The sequence below is a fragment of the Prionailurus viverrinus genome, chromosome A1, assembly GCF_022837055.1.
Source record: "Prionailurus viverrinus isolate Anna chromosome A1, UM_Priviv_1.0, whole genome shotgun sequence".
In the NCBI taxonomy this organism is placed as follows: Eukaryota; Metazoa; Chordata; class Mammalia; order Carnivora; family Felidae; genus Prionailurus; species Prionailurus viverrinus.
In genome coordinates this window covers 179,081,087-179,099,982 of record NC_062561.1, presented here as the reverse complement: position 1 = coordinate 179,099,982, position 18,896 = coordinate 179,081,087, and the positions used below count along the sequence as shown (strand labels likewise).

The following is an 18,896-nucleotide window of genomic DNA, read 5'->3' as shown; positions in this document are numbered from 1 at the left end:
CCGGGATGCTGCTAAACATCCTGGGCTAAACTGCCCCCCCCCGCCCCCCACCAACAAAAAAGTATCCAACTCAAAATGTCAGTAGTGCTAAGACTGAGAAGGCCTACTTCAGCACCGCGATGGGCATATACAGCAGTAAATATTGGCAATTACTGCATTTAATGTCTAAGGAAAATGGAAGAACAAGCAAAATTATGATTCACTTATCTTTTCTGAACAACTAAAGTAAAAAAAGTAAATACCAGATAATAAACTACTTAATGTAATTGATGGAACTTCATTGTCATATGGAAAAGCCCATTTAATGAATGTGATTTTTTCATAGTATAACTGATTATGAACCCATGTCTGAGGCTATTATATGTGCTTTATAAAAAGTTTTATAGCTTAATCCTGTTTGGTATTGTTGTAACTATTATGTTTTCTTAGAGCATTTCATGATCATATATAAAAGGCAGTTGGTTAAGAGTGTAGTCTTTGGAATTATTCTTAATTGGGTTCAGATCCTAGTTCTGTCACTACCAACCATGCGACTCAATAGACACATCATATAACTTCTCTGAACCTCAGTTTCTTTAATGGTAAAACTGTGATATTCAGGCCCACCTGCTTCATAGAGTTATATTGATTAGATGAGATAAGGCATGTAAAGTACCTAGCATAGTACCCTGCACATAATAAACACTCAGTAAATGATAGCTGTTTTTATTATTTTCATTATCGTTTCATCATCCCTGTTCCTGGAACTCCAGTACCCCACAGGTGGTGAGGTGAAAGCCAGAGAGAAGCCAACTAGCAGGCTGAGTGTTAGCAAAGTAAACCTAACCGTGGATTCTGCAGCTAGCCTGTATGAGTCTTCTACTTGTTATGCTACCTTTACCAATTTCATAAAATCATTTCAACTTCCTCTACGAGGTTTCTTTCCTAGTTTGGTATCTACCAACATCCACTCTCAGCCTCCCTGACCCCTTTTGGTGATATTCTGGACCTTTTCCACCATTCCTATTTATTGTCTGAGTTATGCTTATTTTTCGCGAGTGTCCCATTATGGGATTTTCCAAAATCCCTTTTTACACCAATAAGGGAATCTGAGAGGGAAGACTGTTCTTATCTATGTCGCCTCACTATGGAGCTGTTAATTTTATTCTCTTAATTTACTGTGTTTTCAGCCTTCTTCTAAGTTATATCATAGTCTCCTTCGAAGTTCCTAGCTTAGTTTGTTCAAAGACAAAGAGAGTGTGATATTTTATGCGAAGTAATGTGTAGTTTGGTTAAGATGCTGTGACTGCTTTCTATTTCTAGATGCTTATTTATGGCAATTTCTTCTTTTATTATATTTGGGATGTAGAAGGTATAATCTGCAAACATGGTTTAAGATTTGAGTTAGTTTGCATCTATCTCTATTAATGTGTTCCATAAACGAGGCATTAATATCCCTTTATTGTGTTATTGTTAAAATAATTATCTTAAATGTAAAGACTCTGCCTTAATTTTGAAGAAAGATCATTCTTCCACCTAGGATTAAAATTGTGAGAGAAACCTGCAAAGAAAAGGGAGTTCCATTTTTAAATAACAGATCTCAGTAGGCTCTTGATTTGCAAGTTGTTCCTCTTCATCCTCTGCGTCAGTTGAACGTGTCACATGAGCACCAGTGAGCAGATGTGGGGGGGGACACAAGCGGGATGTGGAAGCAGGAACCAGCAGCGCTGGCAAACTGGCAAATGCTTCTGTTTTGCTAAGACCTGCTTTTCTGTATTCAGGCTGTCCGAACCATCTGCTTTTATATCCTCTTTACCTACTGTCAGCCATTTTGGAGTTTTTAAAAAAGCTTTAAAAATGATTGGGAATTTTTCACAGTAAGCCAGGAATCCTTACCGCTGTTTAAAAACCTTGTGCTTTTAGCATATTGCCATTTAATGCTCCAGAGAATGGTTACTTTTTAATTTGGGTGCCGTGTGTTATATGTTACATAGTGAAAATGTCTTTCTTCCTTTCACTCACTCTCAGACATCAAAATTTAAATTTAAATAGATACCTGGCCATGGTGTATACATTAACAACAGATGCATAGTAATTGAATGTAAATGATGGTTTACTTATCCCTTCTTATTGAAAAAAAAAAAGAAAGAAAAGCATTGCACAATTTAATGAAAATTCCTAATTCTTTGTAAGCTTAGTTATTTTCTAGATATGCAACTGACGTTCTCAATAAAAATAGTAATTATAAAATACCGTTTGTGCACCAAGTACTGTGCTAGGCATTGTGTCCAAATTATTGCTAATCCTCTCTACAACCTTACAAGGTAGGTATTATCTTCATTTCATGGATGAAGAAATTGATTCTTAGAGAAGTGGAGAAAATTGTTCAGGTCACACTTGAGACTAGGGATCTGAACTCCAGTTTCTCTGGCTCTTCTCCACTGCTTTTCCAAAATGTTGTAGTAAGGAGATGATTCGCTAGTGATAGAAGGTTTCCGGATAAGGAGTCAGGGATGGCACATTTTATTTAGTTGCAGGTAAGCACACTTCATTTGGTTTGTGAAGTTCCTCTCTCTAGGCTTTGGTCATATATAGGCATTTTATTTTCTTCTCTAGTCATTGAGAAATACTGTTGGCATTTGGTCCTCTGCTTCTGCTTTTTCCAAGGTTTTTAAGAATGCTTTCACTTGAAAAGAAGAACAATTGTGGCCTGTTTCTAATAATTTACAGTAGCTGGTTTGTTTTTTCCTCAAACTTTTGTCTGTCAACATTAAGACCTCTAGTAGCCTTTCAAGATTATAGTCAGAATTAAATGGTTATGTTGTTACATGTTTTTGGACCTTTGTCACTACCCAAAAATGTGGTCTATGCAAAACAGACTCCAAAGATTCAGTGGCTCGAATGATTTAAAAGCACAATGTTAATAGATAGAATCTATTTTCACTTTTTTTTTTTTATAGCACAGCTCACTTATACACTATAAATTCAATAGTATGAAAGTCTTAGGTCTCTTCCTTAACACTTAAGAGGGAAGGTCAGGTTGTGGGTTTTTGTTTTTTTTTTTTTTAAATCAGGGTCTTGGTAAGACTTGAAAATTTCTTAAGTATTTAAATTTGGGAGTCGCCTTAGAAAAAATAAGAGGAAGTTTTACTTTCTATGATTGATGATAAAATTTATAGAACTTACTTTTAAGTGCCACAAACTGAAAATACATTGAATATCCGTGAGTGAAAGATTATGAACTAGTTACTAAGGAAAAATAGAAATATCTGGACTACATCTCCAACCTTTTGTGTTAATGGTCATAGTTGGAGGGTAGGTCATTGGAATTATAATCAGAAACTTACTGTTACTGGACCCAAATGAGCCTTTGAGCTGATATGTTGTATTATTATATAATTAACATAGGCAGGAGTAATCTCTTTTGAGACCTACCTTAGACCTTCCTCTTATTCAAAGAAATGGAGCCAAATTGTCATAATTTGGTCACGTTGGCATTTCTTTTCAATTCCCAACCCTTCTGCTTTTCTTCAGTAATACAGTAGAGGCAGACAGGGATTTCTTTTCCACATTCAGTACTTACTTTTAGAGCTATGGATTTAGAGTTATTTTGGAACATATTTAAAAAAAATTTTTTTTTAATGTTTATTTTTGAGAGATAGGGAGAGAGAGAGAGCGTGAACAGGAGAAGGGCAGAGAAGGAGAGAGACACAGAATCTGAAGCAAGTTCCAGGCTCTGACCTGTCAGCACAGAGCTCTATGTGGGGCTCGACATGGGGCTCGAACTCATGAACTGCGAGCTCATGACCTGAGCTGAAACCAAGAGTCAGACGCTTAATCGACTGAACCACCCAGGCGCCCCATATTTTGGTACATATTTAATTAAAATCTTATATAAACAGATAAGCCTCCCCCGAGAAACTGGGTGTATGAGGATGGAGGGAAAACACTGTCAGTTGAAGGATGTGGAGAACAGAAATTTCTAACTGAAAATAAAGAATTAGGAAAATGAAAAACTAAAGAGTAGTGTATAAATAAAAGCTGGAATATCAAAGAGAGGGAATGCATGGTATTAGAGACAACAAAGGGTCCAAGAAGGGTAAAGCCTTGACCTGTCTGGCTGTGGTCCATCATACTTACTGTAGTTGGACAAATCTTAAACACCACTTTCATCAGAGGCCTCCTCCCACTCAAAAGACTCTTTGCCCACATCACGCCATCACTCCTTGGCTTCTAAGGTCCTCCATCATCTAGCCCCATCTACTAGCCAATTTTAGCTCCAATAGCTCCACTCTATCAGGCTGACTCTCACCATCTTTATCTTAAATTGTTTTGTTCTCTTTTTCCTTCTTCCCCACCCCTCCCCCTCCCCCACCCCATCACCATTCTTCAGTGTTCTTGCCTCCCCCCACCCCATTCTTCAATGTTCTATTCAAGTATCATTCTTGCAGTTCTTAATACCTGGGTCATATTCATTAAAACTTAGTTAAATAATAATAATGACAATGTTAACAGTCATTTATTGTTTGTTATCTGCCAGGCACTGTGATGATAAGCTTTTACATGCAATACATCTTATAAACCTCAAACTAATCTTATGATGAACTAGGGTTCTTAACCCTAGTTCTACCATGAAATAACTTGGCTAAGAATACAGTGGTAGGAAGTTACATGTACAAGATTTGACCTTTAGGTCTGATTAACTCTAAATCTATTAAATGATGAACTGTAATTCCCAATCTTTCTTCTTTGTTTTGTGCTTTATGTTTAAAATCTTGAAGGCAGAGTCAATGTCGTCTATATATCTTATATTTGTCAATACAATTAAGACAGTGCTAGATCATCAACTATTTTCTTATTGATTGATTGTGGATTAGATTAGGTGAGATCGTCAAATTTCATTGCAACGAAAGCAGAGAAATTTTATTCTGATGCTAGTTATTTTTCTGAAGTAAATGTTGTTAATGAGAGCAGTGTTTTATTTAGGATATAGTGGACTGAAACCAGACAATGTTCAGTTTTTAAGGATTGTAAATCAGAAAAGGATTTTTCTAGTAGCTGTAACAATGTTATTTGGGGCTGAATCAGTGCCACTCTTGTATTCTTTCATTCATTAATCAAATACTTATAATTACTGTGATATTGTGATTTATAATAAGAAATATATGTTTGGTCTTTGTCCCCTTTTCAGGCACAGAGCTCCTCAAACCGTTGGAATTTCCTAAGTGATAAGAGCCAGTAAAGGTGTCTTGATATTCTTAACAAACCCCTTTTACCAACATGTGAGTTTATGTTAAAGAGGTGACTTTAGAAAAGCATCTAAGGATGGGGGCTGCTTGCCAGGGGGACTCAACCATGTGATTAGAGCGTTGGTACTTTCAGTCCCACTCCCAGGACTCTGGGAAAAGGAGAAAGGGTGGAGTTTGAGTTCAGTCACCAAGGGCCAGTGACTTAATCAGCCATGCCTAGGTAACGAAGCCTCCGTAAAAAGCCAAAGGGATGTGGTTCAGAAAGCTTCTGAGTTGGTGAACATAGAGATTTGAGGATAGTGGCTCAGAGAACATGGAAACTCCGCACCCCTTCCCACGTACCTTGCCCCAAGCATCTCTTCCATCTGGTTGTTCCTGAGTTACATCCTTTTATAATAAACCAATAAGCAAGTAAAATGTTTCTGTGAGTTCTATGGGCTACTCTAGCAAATTAATCAAACCCGAAGAGGGGGTCATTAGAACCTTCAATCTGTAGCTACCCAGTCAGAAGCACAGATGACAATCTGGACTTTCAGTTGGTGTCTGAGTTAGGGGCAGTTTTGTGGGACTGAGTCCTTAACCTGTGAGATCTGATACTGTTTGAAGGTAGATAGTGTCAGAATGGAGTTAAATTTTGGAGACATCCAATCAGTTCCCACTGAGAATTGGAGAACTGCTTGGTGTTGGAAAAAAACACACTGGAATTACAAATACAGTTAACCCTTGAACAGCAGGGGTATTAAGGGTGCCAACCCCTTTACACTGTCAAAAACTCAAGTTTAACTTTTAAGTCCCCCATAATTTTACTGCTAATAACCTACTTTTGACCAGAAGCCTTACCAGTAACATAAACAGTAGATTCACACATATTTTGAATTTTATATGTATTGTAAGTAAATCTAGAGAAAAGAAAATATTCTTAAGAAAATCGTAATTAGAGAAAATATATTTATAGTACCATACTGTAAAAAATCCGCTTGTAAGTGGACCTGTGCAGTTCAAACCCTTGTTGTTGGAGGGTCAAGTGTATGTGTAATTGCCTACTACGTGCTAAACATCAGAACACAATATGACTAGGGACAGATAGCCCTGCCCTCACAGGCTGGCGGAGGACACAGACAAAGCTGAGAGGCAATCATTATTCGGTATGATGAGGCCCATGACTGATATGCCCAAGAACAGTGGGAACATAAAGGAAGTCACCTAATATCATCTTGGACAAGTCCTGGAAGGATTTCTGGGCAATACTCAGGGCTTCTTTTAGCATCATTCAGTTCTGTGTATGACATAAACAGGTAAGTAAAATACAACTGGTTACATATTGGTGCAAAGAGATGCCAGAAAAGTCCAGCTTTATGTTTCCCACTTTCCCACTCAAGATTGCAAAACAACACCAAGAAATGTAAATATCAATACACTTCAGATTGTTTGCCAAATCAAGGAGGTTGATGTCAAAGTAAATGCTGCATGCTTCTAAGAAGGTGATAGTAAAACAAATGAATTCCCTTCCCCTCTCTGTCGGCACCAAGAACTACCCACTAGTTCTACTCTGTCATATCGGTGCCAGAGGTAAGTCAGGATTATCTTACATACATTGAAATAGCACTCGATAGAAAGTTGAATTTGGATTTACCAGAATAAATGTCTGTGAATACATATTTTTCCCAATAGCAAGGAAGCAGTGTTGTCAAATAGTGAGGCCTGTGAATAAGAGGTCATTTTACTGTGTAATCTTGAGCTGTCTCCTGACGCTATTTGATTTTCCCCATGTAAAAAAATGGGGTTCATGATACCTGTCCTTTGAATGCACGTTCTTAATGATCCAAGAGAGACAATACAATGAATGAGCCTTCTCTTGGCCAAAAAGAAGATAATCCAAGTAATTAAATATTTAAAATAAATTCTGTTAATGAGATAAGGGAAGAAGATGAGGGCCATAGAGAAAGTAGTTGTTTTGTCACCTATTTTTCTTGGTTGCTAATTGAGAATTTTACCATTTTAAATCAGCTACAGTATGGAGAAAGGTCATGATTTCAAAACAGGAGTATTTACTATGAAAAAGGAGCGAAAGATAAATTGGGAAATATACTGGGATTCTCTGCATGTATAGATACATGGTTTGCAGAATATCATCACGATGGTAATAATTCCCCTTTAAAAAAAATCTGTGAAGGTGAAAAAAAATTATTTCATTGAACTCTTCAAAACGGTATACCTCCCACATATTCCTGATTGTTTATCATCATAATCAAGCTAATTTCCAAAGCAAGGTGGGGGAAGTAGATCTGAATGGAGTGCTACAGAATACAGAATTTTTATTCATTTGTACAGTAGACTATTATCTCAAAGTAAATATGAAAAGGAACAAAGTTGTTTGTGCTTTGGAAATTGAAGCATTGTTCATCATGCATAATTGAACAAAGTTGAAATTTGTAGGTATGAAACCAAAAAAAAGCCACAGCTATGATAGCTATTACAGGAAATGGAGGAAATTAATAATAAAAGACAGTACACTACCTCATAAATACATGTTCATCATGAGAGTGGAGGATGAGAGCATTAAGCAAATACCCTGATTAATTTAACAATTTAATCCTAGAATTGGAGTACAGATATTTCAGGATTCATTTGTTCATAGATAAGACAGAAAGACCAAATAAACAGCTTACTTTGATAAAGTAAGGCTTTTAGTTAGTGCTTGTGGATATGTGAAGATAATACTGTTTTAAAAGAAAGGTTATAACTAAGCAAGACATCTTTGATATGAACATTTATTAAATAAATAAATAACCAAGTTTTGTGTCTTAAAAATACAAAATATGTCAAGGAATAGATTTGGGGCATTTTTGCCTTACATCCTATGATCTTGCTTTTTATAATTTATCCTAACAATGATCTTGCTTTTTATAATTTATTCTAAGTAACTGCTAGGAGCTATGATTTTTAAAAGACTGCATGATACTAGGAAAATAAATCAGGGGGAAAAAAGTACTTTAGGTCTCACTGTTCACTGAGTAAAGTTTAAATTAACCCTGATTAGAACACCTTTGAATACTTTTTTGATGCATAAAATGATTTATCAAAGCATGTGTTTCAGTAAATTTTGGAAGATTTTTCGGAAGTGCAGGTAGTGTAAGAGTAGTTTACTAGAAAGGCTTTTTATTTTATATCGTGTCGGCATACGTGAATCACTTTGCCTTTTTCTCTACCAGCTATTTGGTAAAAGTCCGCAATTTGCCAAAATGGTTAATAGGACACAAATATAGACATTTCATGTGGTGTACCATGTAAATGTAAACCTTTGTAGTTACATGTTTCTGTAGCAAGAGAATTGTTTTAAAAGGCATGTAATTTATTAGCTATCGGTAGCTTCTTTATTGCCTTGCCGCGCTGCAGTAATAAATAAAAGAAAGTGAACTGATTTTACAAATGGCACACAAGGTGCACATTTTGTGGAAAAAAAGTCTTTTTTTAAAGAATTGGCATTAAATCCTTTTTTTGTGATGACAAAGAGGCTAAGAGTGCAAACTGTATTTTCTGTTTATCGAAAACAGTCTTTTTTTCTCGGGGGCATTTTTTCCTATGATCATCAAGGGATTTCAAAAGCAATAAAGTGTGGAATCATTGTTCGACTTGAACAGTATTAAAACTTAGGTTTTAATTTCAGTGAAGTAATAAGATTTGAACCTGTCTCACATTACAGCACTGTAAGGCATTTAGCAATTGTATTTTAAAAGAGGTTTTTAAGATGCAGCTCACTTGTAAGCTAACTGTCTGTCAGTAATTAATAGTTTTTCTTCAGCATAGGCTGTTGTGATCAGACCAAGAAATATCTGTGTTTTTAGGAACACATTATGATAATTGTGAGTGCTTATTCCTAATTAGTCTAAATGTCTAAAATTTTCAGCTTGCTTCTCTGGCTGCTTAATAGAAAAAAAGAGAGTAGCATGTAAAACTACAGTGTGTCTTTGGGCTTTTAAAAATATGAATGTACACACACATGTATATTTCAGTAAGCTTAACACCTAGCAAGATTGTATGTCAGTTGACTCATTCATTAACCAAGTGTTTTATCCTGCAGTATCATTTCCTGCTTTTCAGATATCACATCATTTGTATATGTAAAAACCGTTGGCAGATACGGTACTATAAGTACAGCTAAACCCAGACTGGCAATCCGTATTCTTCAATACCCAACATTGAACCTATCTTTACTTTTTCAAAAAAAGCTTTAAAATATGAGCGTTTCCATTAGACTGGGGTGGCAACATACTTGCTGATGAAAGATTGTATTTACCATTTTGAATTGCTATTGAAAATAATTGCCTCTACAAAAGGAAACATCTGTATGATAGCACATGGTTAAAGCTGCCATCAATTTTTAACATTTGAGGGTTGAGCTATGACCTTTTATGATGACTGTGAACAGTAACTGCCTCCATTAGCCATAAGTTTTGTTTCTTTATTTTAGTAGATGGCCCAGACTGTAAATATTAGAGAATCTAAAATAAATCAACATATTATCCTAAGGATACAAAATGTAAGAGCTATTTGTGGTTGGGAACCTTTGACAGATAGTGTGGATGAAGCAGATGATTGCCTGCCTAGCGTATCTGGTCTCCATTGCTATGCCTGCAGGCAGTTTAGTGCTATGGTTGTATATTGATGTCAGGGTTAGTACTGAGTGGCTAGCAGTGACAGATGTCTATAATTACAGGCAATGCTTCCAGTATTTCTGAAAAGCCAGCCTATGTTGAACAATTATCTTATTTCTGCCTTGCCAAAGAGCATGTTCCAATTGCTAGTATTAGCAATGGTGAATATAGTGCTTCATCTGCTGCCTTGGGACAAATGTGGGAAAAGCACTTGGTTATAAAACATAAATGCAAAATATTTTCTCAACATTTTGAATTAGTTAAGTTCAGTGTTTTCCTAATTTTTATCTCCCCATAATGTCTCTGTTGAAGGAATCTTGAAATATAAAACACATTTGGCATACTTATTGAGATTTTGTTTTCCCCTAGGCCTGCATGGCTCCCCAGCGCCACTATCCTTTGCTTTACTGAATAGATGTGTTTAAGCAAAGTTGGCTTTGAAACAACTTTCTTCAGTGTGAATTACATTTTCTGATCAACTTCCGTTACAAAATTGGAAATGCGTTTCTGTGGACAATCTCTCCCACACCATTTGATGAGGAAAATTGCAAAATGATAGACAATGCTGAAATGTGCAGAACACCTTAGTACACTAGTGTCTTTACATTTGCTGAGAATTGCAATTCTCAACTTTTATTTTAACCCTTTCTTTTCAGCCTTCAACCACTTATTGTCCTTTCCTGTCTCTAAGTGTTCCCGACCACTTCCTTCCACACTCCCTTTTGGCCCGCTTTCCTGAGTCATTAGAAATCTTTTCTTGCTTGATGGTCTGAGTTCTCAACTGTACTTTTTTTTCTGACCATTTGCATGTGTGAGACATGGGCTGTAATACCACACTCCCCAGCAGGTGTAGCTGCCTTAATACTTTCCAACCCTACCATTCTTAAAATTGCTGAAGTTCTAGGCACTGGGTATTAAAACATTGTCCATGCTATAGGTTACAAATTCTGTATTTTTAGGTAATGTAGAATGAGAAATGCCTAGGAAATACTATTTGAGAATATGTTTTATCTTCAACCTTTCTCTAACCTGTGTTGGGTTTCTACTTCTGTGCTTAACCACTTTGTGGAGTTATTCATTACATTTTCTCATCTAGTCTTCTCAGCAATGTCCTATTTAGTAGGTATAATTATCTTCATTTTACAGAATATGAAAGAGATTTCAGGAAGGTTAAAAACTTGTTCAGTGAGATACCCTAGCTTTGACCAAATCATCCTACTCTAAACCCAAGTTTGCTTTCCACTGTATCACATTGCCTATGTATGTGTCTAGAGGCATGCATCAAGCATGATCAGTTTTAAGTGTAATGATGATTGACAAAACAAACATCACAAATTCCATCCCCATCTTTGCTGTTTTATTTCCCAAGGGAAAAAACTCATGTCTGCAACCACAGATTAGACCTTTGGTACTGGATAGCCATCAGTCACAAGAGAACTAAGCAAGTTCTAGATCCTAGATACTTGATATAATCCATCCTATTATATAAGAAGCAATTCACCCCATAGTCTAGTGTCAGAGACCAATATTATATTCATATATGAAAGCAGCCCCTTTCAGTTCTTACTGAGCCTGCCACACAAAGACTCTTGATAATTTAAAACTCTAACGATGGTGTTCTGGAACCTTTTCTCTCTGTGCATCAATTTATCAAGCAAAACTTGGAGAATTGGATGGACTCACTGATCTGAATTGGGAAAACTCTGATAATTTATTGGCCCCAGGGGTGTAAATCATCTCTACTTATCCAGTGAGTTGAGAATTTAGCCCAGAAATAGGAAACAAGAACTTGGGATGACTCAGAAAAGGAAGATGAGGGATTTGAAATCCAGAACTGAGGTGAACTCTGTTGCCACAGAGCATTCTGTTTTCCTCCTGTCTCCTTTCCCTCTGCTTTTCCTGTTCCTCCTCCCAGAAGATAGAAGTGTAGGAGTTAAGCTGCCTTCCATTAGGGCTCTCTCCCCTCTGATCACTCTGTAACCATTACTAAGGCTACACACATACCAACTTGGAACGTGTATCTACTTTGCAGCATCTATTCCAGATAAAGCACAAAGAAAAGGGACTGTCCTCTTGTTGCATGCCTCATAGTCTTAATGTCAGACTAATATTTGTCTATATATTATTTAATAATAGTGAGCATTTACTGACCACCTGTTCTTTTTAAAATTTTTTTTCAATGTTTATTTGAGAGAGAGAGAGAGAGAGAGAGAGACAAAGCTTGAGCAGGGGACTGGCAGTGAGAGGGAGACACAGAATCCGAAGCAGGCTCCAGGCTCTGAGCTGTCAGCACAGAGCCCAAAACGGGGCTCAAACCCACAAGCAGAGCAGGAAGATCATGACTCGAGCCAAAGTTGGACACTTATGAGCCACCCAGGGACCCCTACTGACCACTGGTTCTAAGGGCTAATAGCTAGTGTTTATTTGGTGCTTACTATATGCTAAAAACTTTCCAAGTGTTTCTGACATTGTGCTGGCAGTGCTATATATATCATATAGCATGATATGACAATAATAATAACAGTTAACACTCATGGGAATTTTATTCTGTGCCAGGACTGTTCGAAGTACTTTGCATGAATTAACTACTCAAATCCTCTAAAAATTTTCATAAATTAGACCTACTATCATCCTCATTTTATATTTGAGAAAATGGAAATTTGGAGGGTAAGGAATTTGATCAAAATCACCTAGTAAATGGCCAGCCCAATGGCTAACCTTGGGCTTCAGACTAGGTCCTAATCATTTCACTAGACTGCCTCTTAATTCATGATATTATTCGTTGTGTTATTATTTTTTCCACTTTACAGCTGAAGAAGCTGAGACTCTGAGAGGCTAAATAATTTAACTAGGATTATTGGGTTGATTCATTAAATGAAAATATTTATTGAATACCTGTTATCTCCCAGGTACTGTGCTAGGCTAGCAAGTAGCAGAACCTCACCCAGAACCCTGTGTGTATTACACTGCACAAATATTCTGTGTTTCCTCCAAGGTGACGTCACTGAAAATACGTACACAGTTAACTTGCCCATTTTCTGTCGTCTTACTGAGAAAAAGATATACTTCCTGGGCAACTGCCAATTGTCATGGTCCACCGGTTGAGGTGTTGCATATGTTTTAGCTGATGGTCAACATGGAGAAGTGTTCAATAGGAAAACTAAAATGGGAGCAGGACTTATCCTATTGCCCCGGGCATTCCCTGCCCAGAGAAACCAGAAATTAGAGTTTGAAGGCATTAACAGGCCACCAGAAGGTGAACTCTGATTGCTTGCATTTGGGGTAGGTTCAAGTTTTCACTAACGAGGCTAGTATGAGGGACAGAAATTGAAAGGCAAAAAAGATTGTAGGAACATTTTTGAGTAAAATTTGAGAATATGATAAAAGTGAAAAAAGCTGATTTGACAGAGCAATAAAAATATACATATGACACCCCCTTTTTCATTCCATGGGCCATTATTCCTCTACTCTTTATGTCAGGTCACTCTTCCCAGAGAGTTGAGTATCTCTTAGGAGGAAGGTACAGAAGTTGTTTTGGATGCAGAAAGTGGGACAGGTTTCAGAGAGGCAGTGTGGAGGCAGAAATGAAATATGAATAGGTAACATGTGTGAATGAAAATAAAGATGTTAGAAGTGGAGATGAGGACCTGGTAAAGTCTTACTTAATACCTACTATAACTATAATAAGTTGTGTTTTTAGAGGATTTGGGGGAGAGTGTGTGCAAGAACTAGATTAAGTGGTAGAAGACTGTATGATTTACTTACCCTTTGAATGACCATAGAAATGAGTTCCATTTCTTAAAAATGTACTTTTACCCATGAAAAGGTGACTTGGCCTACTTAAATCATTAGCCCCAGTTGCCACACTTGCCTAATGAGAGTGCCTCATGAGAAACAACACTACTAAGAGATTCTTGAAAATAGTTCTGTCAAGTATTATTTATAATTTGTTCTTTTCTAGGGCTATCCTTTAATAATTGGTTTTTTGAATTATTCCATGGAAGCAAACCCATGGTGTAATCCATATAACCACATCCAGACTCTGAACAGCACTTCACCATTGTCTTTGCTCAAGGCTTCCAGGATAAAATCAAAGTCCCAGGAATATTTTCAGTGACAGCCACAAAGATCCTGAACCACATTTTCTCTCTCTATCTGAAGTCGGGAGGGCCTCCTGCTCTTCCCTAATCCCTAACGTCAGGTGCCAGGTCCCTAAACTCTGTGCTTTTTAGGTTGTACGCCTGAGGAGTGATGTGTCCCGAGTTCCAGAGAAGGCTTGGAAATTAGTGAAGGTGAGTTGAGTTGCTGGTTGTTGTGGTGGATCACCAGTCTTTATGCTTGTCTCACCACAGCCTCAGGCTCTTATTCCTAAAACAGGTACATGCTCACAGTGATAAGTGTAGAGGTGCCTTCTTGGCTCCCTGTTTATGCACTATGTAACCCTATAGTATGCATGGTCTATAACCAAATGTTCAGTAGTCAGCCAGTAAGCAGGATCAACTGCAAAGACTCAGTTTAGTGTGATTGCACAGTGTGGAAGCAGCCTAGGTTTCTTGATTACGACATTTCTGAAGTGGCCAGTTCTAACCAATCATTCATACCTGAAAGGAGAAAGTTTTCTTAGGGCTCCCTTGAATAGCATCTGTTACTGAACGGTATCTATAGTACATGTATCCCTTACACCAGAATATGTTTCTGGTGGACATCTTTGAGAGATATAGGGGATTATGGTAAAAAAAAATCTTTTATTTCCCAGTTCCCCACTTCCACCACCACCCTTGCACAGAACTACATCCAGCATCAACTTCTTTGCTCCAAGGTCTAATCATGGTACAAATTTGCTATTGCACAGAATTATAAACAAAATGCCTGAAATACATGGTCTCAAAACCTTCCACCAGAATCAATCAAGCTGCCTTCTAGTAACCTTGTGTCCTAGCCATGGTTAGCTTCTTATTGTATGAGCTTGGGAAGATAATATATTTACCCCGTGCTTTACCATGGTTTTAGCCACAGAAGACTAGTCTAACAGAAGCTTGGCCGCAGACATGGAGTGAGTTGGCAGCCAGCAGGAGCAAAGCTGTGTCAGGACAAATGTACACTCCCCATCTTCTCTAGTTGGCTTTCAGCTGGTTGCACCACAGGAGTCTTTCTATGGGCTGTGTATCCTGTGACCAATAACTGGTGCACTCGACCCGGGTCCCTCTTGGCTAGTGAAGGCCTGTCGGGAGACATTAGGTTCATGCTGGTGGAGATCCTTAGTCAGTGGCTCCCTGAAGGAAAGTGAGGCAAACAGCCAGCTTCTGTTGAACAGGTGGTAGTTAGACCTTAGATCTGGTCGGGGAGGGGGAAGGAGAGAATCTCTCCAAAATTAACCAGTATTGCTGGTCTTCACACTGTACCTGTACTCCTCTTTCAAATAAATGATTGTTTAGAAACCAATCCAAAAATATCTCTGGCAGCATCTGGAGCCCTTCCTTAGCAGTCTGGATTTGGGCCCAAGTTAGGAATGGATACCCCACTGGGGTGCAAGCAAAAGAGGAAGCATGTTCTTAGCCATGCATCAGTGGAGGCCCCTACTGGGAGAGGGGATTATCACAAGGCAGCAGGCAGCCCAGCACCCCAGCCTGCTGAGTTCATGCTTTGTGCCACAGGATGTGGAGCGAAGGAAATGTGAGGCCAAAGTGGTCGCTCCAAGTTTTCTTATACAATAGCTTATTCAAGCAGATTGGGAATGCCTCTTAAGAGATTTGTTAGGTACGTGTCCCCTTAGCAAGATGGCCACCACAGATGGTGGGTTCAGATATTCTAATTGAAATAAACACTTAACATTTCATATTTATTTTGTACTTCCATAGCCAGCTTTTATCAGTTGCCATTCTGTATTCCACTGAATGAGGCAAGCAGAATTCTAACCTTTTACCACTTGGTTTCCAACATAAGTTATGATTTTAAAATTAAATTCTGGCAAAAGATTTTTTTCACCTAATTTTGGTCCTTATTTTGGGGTGCAATTTTAAATGATATGAGGGAAAAATTAGTCCACCGAGATTAGCGTGGATCTATTCAGTAGCACTAAGTTTGTATGTTTAACATGAAGCAATGATATTTGTACCATTAAATCTCTTCATGTGTCATGTTAATTGTGATGATCATGGTTGGTTTTTTTTTTTTCCTACCTTAAGCATTCATGAAAGACCTCAGTATCTTTAGTTCCAAACGGTTTAGATCCAAGTCATTAAATCCTCTATTCCCTCTCACACCTCGCCTTCTCCTCCTTCTCCCACCTTGCACTCCAACGGGTCTGTTTTGTAGAAAGTACTACATTGATGTCAGGGACACTTGAAGACTAAGACAAAAATACGAAAATTGGTTTCTCATGCACAATAAGTGAGTTCACATTAAGTTCCAGAACTCTTTTCCTAAGGGGTGTTAATGTTTTCACTATATTGGATACTTTCTGGTGACAGATTTTGTTTTACTAAATTACAACTGGTTAAAAATCTTGATGAATCATTTCAGCACATTGAAACAATACTTTAGAATTTACAACAATTATCAGGGTTTTTAAAAATTTCATGGTATCAATTTTGTATTAGTAAATGAATTTGGGGGGAATAAATTGGTTCAGGGAAGTATATTATCTGATGGCAGAATACTTTATTGTTGATTTCCACAGCACTGCTAATTTTCTGCATTGAGCCTGCTTACAAAAGCTCTTTGAGAAGTTATAACATCTTAAACATTTATGGAAGGCCTAGGGGTATTAACTTACTGTAATTTTCTGAAGATTCATTATCCAAAATCTTAATTCATTATAACAACTGTTATGAAAACCTATAGAACCAGTGTTTTCTCTTATTTTCTTATTTGCGCAGAATGAGAGATTCATTGTTCTTTTTAATTTGTTTCATGTGGTGCTTTTGAGTACATTTCATAGAGGGCTGTTATTGAATTTCTGTGACTGTCATTATATATCCATACAACCTTTAGGAACTAATATTCTGGGTTTCCCAGTTCTGTAATCTACTTCAAATTTAAGGATTGACATAATTAGTTTCTTCAAAGTTATAACCAGAATGTTAAGAGACAACACTGCACATACCCAAGACTAAGAATTAGGATTGGAAAAAGAAAGCAATTTAAAAAATTATCACAGCCCATGCTTTTATTCTTTATTAAATTAAATTTACAACTCAAAATCTTACTGTTATTTGTATGCTTATTCCTTGTCTGGTTTTCTTATCTTGTCTGGCTTCCCTTTTAAAAAAAGCCAGATATAAGATCACTTAAGCTACCTGCATGTGCACAGGCAATATTTGTCATTTGGTTAGTTGAGGAGTTAGAGAATGTATGGATTGTCGAAGCGTTGTGTACATACCTAAATGCTCTTTTCTGAAGTTGAAAAGAACCTTCATAGTAAAATAAACAGAGATGAGAAAACAAACATATCAAAACAGTTTTTTAGGAGCATGTCTTCTCAAATCCATAATAGTGATAATTCCTTACATTTCTAACAACCTCCTGTATTTCAAGAGCTAGAGAGATGGATGAGTGGTTAAAATAGGTAATTTTTCTGGCTTGTAAGATAACAACTATGTGGAAGTAGGGAAAAAAATCCGTTTTGTAGCATGAAATTTTGAAGCTTTATGCCTTTAATGAATGCCATTTCTGACCATGATGAGAGTGTGTTAATTGAATATAAAGATTTCAACATTGATATAAATTTAAGGTTTTGTTTGCTTTATCTGTGCAGTGTGAAAATCTTCAAGATAAACACCTTCTTACTTTCCTGTTGTTTTTTATGTAACGAGCCTTTTCTTGAACAGATATTAGCTGACAGTTTTTAGCACCTACTATGAGAAAAGGTCCATAAGAAGGGGTAGAAAGAGAAGCAGCATTTGATGAGTAACTACTAAATACCAAGCTCTGTATTAGGGATCATCTTTAATCTTCCCAAAATCCATAAAGTAGGTTTTATTATTATTATTATTATTATTATTATTATTATTATTATTCCTGTTTTACAGATAGAAAATCAAGATCCAGAGACTTTAAGTTACACCTAGTTAGTGGCAAATCCAGAATTCAAATCCAGATATGTTTGGGACCAAAGCCCATATTTTTTCTACATTGCTAAGTTTGCCAAGGCAGTATCCTAATTACTTCTGGAGATGGTAGAAGAAAGAAGTATCTTCTCTGCCCTCAGGCAGCACGTGCTTGAAATAGTGGAGGAAACACATATGCACACGGAAAATTAATACTACACCAAGATCATATTCTATTGTGTCATCTGAGAAGTGCCACTAACAGGCTGGCAATGGTGGTTGCCCACAGTATCACAGGAGGAGAGCTCTTCTCACTGCAGGGAGAGCTTCTTCCAGAAACATTATTTAAGCATTAACACCACGCCTTTTTAAATAATGATATTTAACCAGGGTTACTTCTGGTGAGTGGAATTTGGGGTATATTATTTTTAAAGAGAAAAAGTTCTGTGCAAAAGCCATGCCTCTTATGGGTTGTTTTGCTTTTGTTAAAAAAAAAACGTGAATGAAATGGAGTCCACCAATATGTGCACTTTATCATTATGCTCTTTTTTTTAATTTTTTTTTTTCAACGTTTTTATTTATTTTTGGGACAGAGAGAGACAGAGCATGAACGGGGGAGGGGCAGAGAGAGAGAGGGAGACACAGAATCCGAAGCAGGCTCCAGGCTCCGAGCCATCAGCCCAGAGCCTGACGCGGGGCTCGAACTCACGGACCGCGAGATCGTGACCTGGCCGAAGTCGGACGCTTAACCGACTGCACCACCCAGGCGCCCCTATCATTATGCTCTTTTTATTCATTTAACAAACCTTTGTCAAACATTAAGCATGGGAGATAAAAGAACATCATTTCTGTCCTCAGGGAGCTTATCGTCTAATAGAGAAATACAGGCATATTAAAAAAAGAAGGAGCAGAAGGAAGGCACAGGTGGCCAGGCAAAAACAAGGTTATAATGTGTGCATGTCTGG

General features: G+C 37.4%; 1 protein-coding gene across 6 annotated transcripts in view; it reads left to right on the top strand.

Annotated features, from left to right (window-relative positions):
* Positions 1-18,896, top strand: part of RANBP17 (RAN binding protein 17) — a 339,120-nt gene that overhangs the window by 219,330 nt on the left and 100,894 nt on the right. For 5 of the 6 annotated variants that reach the window (XR_007148529.1, XM_047842084.1, XM_047841836.1 and 2 more), the window contains one exon: positions 14,116-14,175. The exons of the other annotated variant lie outside the window; for it this stretch is intronic. Coding sequence is in view for 4 of the 5 variants with exons in the window: in XM_047842084.1 (XP_047698040.1) it covers positions 14,116-14,175 (60 nt within the window). In the remaining variant the exon portion in view is untranslated. The remainder of the gene's footprint in view (positions 1-14,115; positions 14,176-18,896) is intronic. 6 annotated transcript variants of the gene reach the window in all.